Source organism: Tarenaya hassleriana, unplaced genomic scaffold (genome assembly GCF_000463585.1).
Source record: "Tarenaya hassleriana unplaced genomic scaffold, ASM46358v1 Cleome49, whole genome shotgun sequence".
Taxonomy (NCBI): Eukaryota; Viridiplantae; Streptophyta; class Magnoliopsida; order Brassicales; family Cleomaceae; genus Tarenaya; species Tarenaya hassleriana.
The window spans coordinates 536,697-539,037 of NW_010967605.1; the positions used below are offsets into that span (position 1 = coordinate 536,697).

At 39.5% G+C, this 2,341-nt stretch overlaps 1 protein-coding gene across 1 annotated transcript in view; it reads left to right on the plus strand.

Moving 5' to 3' along the window:
- Positions 1 to 1,912, plus strand: part of LOC104825800 (1-aminocyclopropane-1-carboxylate synthase 11) — a 3,056-nt gene extending 1,144 nt beyond the window's left edge. The window contains exons 2-4 of the mRNA XM_010558188.1: positions 147 to 281; positions 385 to 545; positions 744 to 1,912. Of these exons, the coding sequence (XP_010556490.1) occupies positions 147 to 281; positions 385 to 545; positions 744 to 1,716 (1,269 nt within the window). The 3' untranslated portion in view covers positions 1,717 to 1,912. The remainder of the gene's footprint in view (positions 1 to 146; positions 282 to 384; positions 546 to 743) is intronic.
- Positions 1,913 to 2,341: the final 429 nt, after the last annotated feature.

Below are 2,341 nucleotides of genomic sequence, written 5' to 3' on the forward strand. Positions count from 1 at the left end.
TATATATATATATATATATATATATATATATATATATATATAATAACTTATATCATATGATCGATATGCTTCGTTACACATATATATATGGACCGGCTTTTTGTTGTGTGATATATAGAGATTGATTGCATCGTCTCTTTTCGCAGCTTTCGTTCGACTTTATAGAGTCGTGGCTTGATGAACATCCCGAGGTGTTGGGGTTGAAGTCGAAGAAGGAAGAATCCGTGTTTAGAGAGTTAGCTCTCTTCCAAGATTACCATGGCTTGCCTGCTTTCAAGGATGTGAGTGATCCAAATATACATCTTCAATATGCATAGTTCTTAAGCTAAGTGATTATGATGATTGAAATCATATCGGACTAACCCACGTCGTGTAACGACGCAGGCCATGGCGAAATTCATGGCGAAAATCAGAGATAACAAAGTGAAATTCGACCCAACAAAGATCGTCCTCACTGCTGGTTCAACCTCAGCTAACGAGACTCTGATGTTTTGCCTCGCTGATCCCGGGGACGCCTTCCTTCTCCCCGCGCCGTACTATCCCGGGTAGGTAGTTTCATATCGAAATATCGAAACAAAATTTCTCGTTTTATTATTCCTTAAATACAAATCTAGTAAACAAAACAACAAACAAACCAAACTCAAGATACAGAATCATAATACCCTCTTCAGTTTATGTCTTTGTAATGATATTGCCACGGTTTTTTTTGGCTAAAAAGTTTGTTTTTCGGTTATGTTTTGAAGGTTTGATAGAGATCTGAAATGGAGAACGGGAGTGGAAATCGTTCCTATCCATTGTTCAAGCTCAAACGGCTACAAGATCACTGGGGATGCGTTGGAAGACGCATATGAACGTGCTCAGAAACGTGGCTTGAAGGTTAAAGGAGTGCTTATAACGAATCCTTCGAACCCTCTAGGGACATCCGCAACACGAGAAGAGCTCGACTTGCTTCTAACCTTCACCGCCTCGAAGAAAATCCATATGGTAAGCGATGAAATCTACTCGGGGACGGTGTTTGACTCGCCCGAGTTCACTAGCATTCTAGAAGCTGCAACTGACAAGAACATGGATTTGGACAAGGATACATGGAAACAAATCCATGTCGTTTACAGCTTGTCCAAGGATCTCGGTCTGCCCGGTTTTCGCGTCGGGATGATTTACTCGAACGACGAGAAAGTCATCTCGGCTGCCACGAAAATGTCGAGTTTCGGGCTCATCTCTTCCCAAACTCAGCATTTGCTTGCAAACATGCTCGGCGACGAGAAGTTCACAAACAACTACCTGGAGGAGAATCGAAAGAGGCTGAGAGAGAGGAGAGACATGATGGTGTCCGGTCTGAAAAGGGCAGGGATCAGTTGCTTGAAGGGCAATGCAGGTTTGTTCTGTTGGGTAGACATGAGGCATCTTCTGAAATCGAACACCTTCGAAGCCGAGAACGAGCTCTGGACAAAGATCGTATGCGAAGTTGGTCTGAATATCTCTCCCGGGGCGTCTTGCCATTGCGACGAGCCTGGATGGTTCAGGGTTTGTTTCGCGAATATGTCGGAGAAAACGCTCGGAGTGGCCATGAACCGCGTCAAAGGTTTCGTAGAGGCAATGGAGATGCACAATGGAGGGAAGCCATTGAAGAGAACCATGTGGGATTCAAGGAGGAGATCTCTTATCAACAAATGGGTTTCCAAGCTATCTTCTGGTAACTATGAAGCAGAGCGCTGAGAAGTTTTCAGGGTTCTTGATAAGGTTTTTTTTTTTCCTACCAAAAAAAAGTTTTTTTTTTTCACTCTGATTCTGGAAGAAACCAGGTTGGAGTAAAAGTCCTGTTTTTTTTTTTTGGGATCCAGTGAAGGGTCTTGTTTGAATGTGTTCATCAAGTTGTATATTCTTTCATTCATTCAAATATTATTTGTAGACATGGAATAAAATATTATTTTTATATACATTGGAAACTTTCTTGATTCTGATTCTTTTATACCCTGAATGGGCTTTTGGGCCTTTGCTGGATGAAAAATGGGTCTACTAGCTTCGGCCCATTATATATTTTTTTTATCTTGAAAAATGCTCGTTAAGAAAGAATTTTCTCTCATTTTTTTCAGTCCGAATTATGTGGACCATTGATTTAAATACTAATATATACATATATATACATATATATATATATATATATATCTTATTCTTCGTGATTTATTAAAGCATAAAATTAGTTATTACACCAAAAAAAATATTTCTCCATAAGTTATTTTGAAAAATCCCTTAGAAAAAAATTAGGTGTTTGCAGTACCTCCCTTTATCCGAAATAAAATTACTATGGTTTATGTAATTCCGTTTTATTCTATTTATGGTC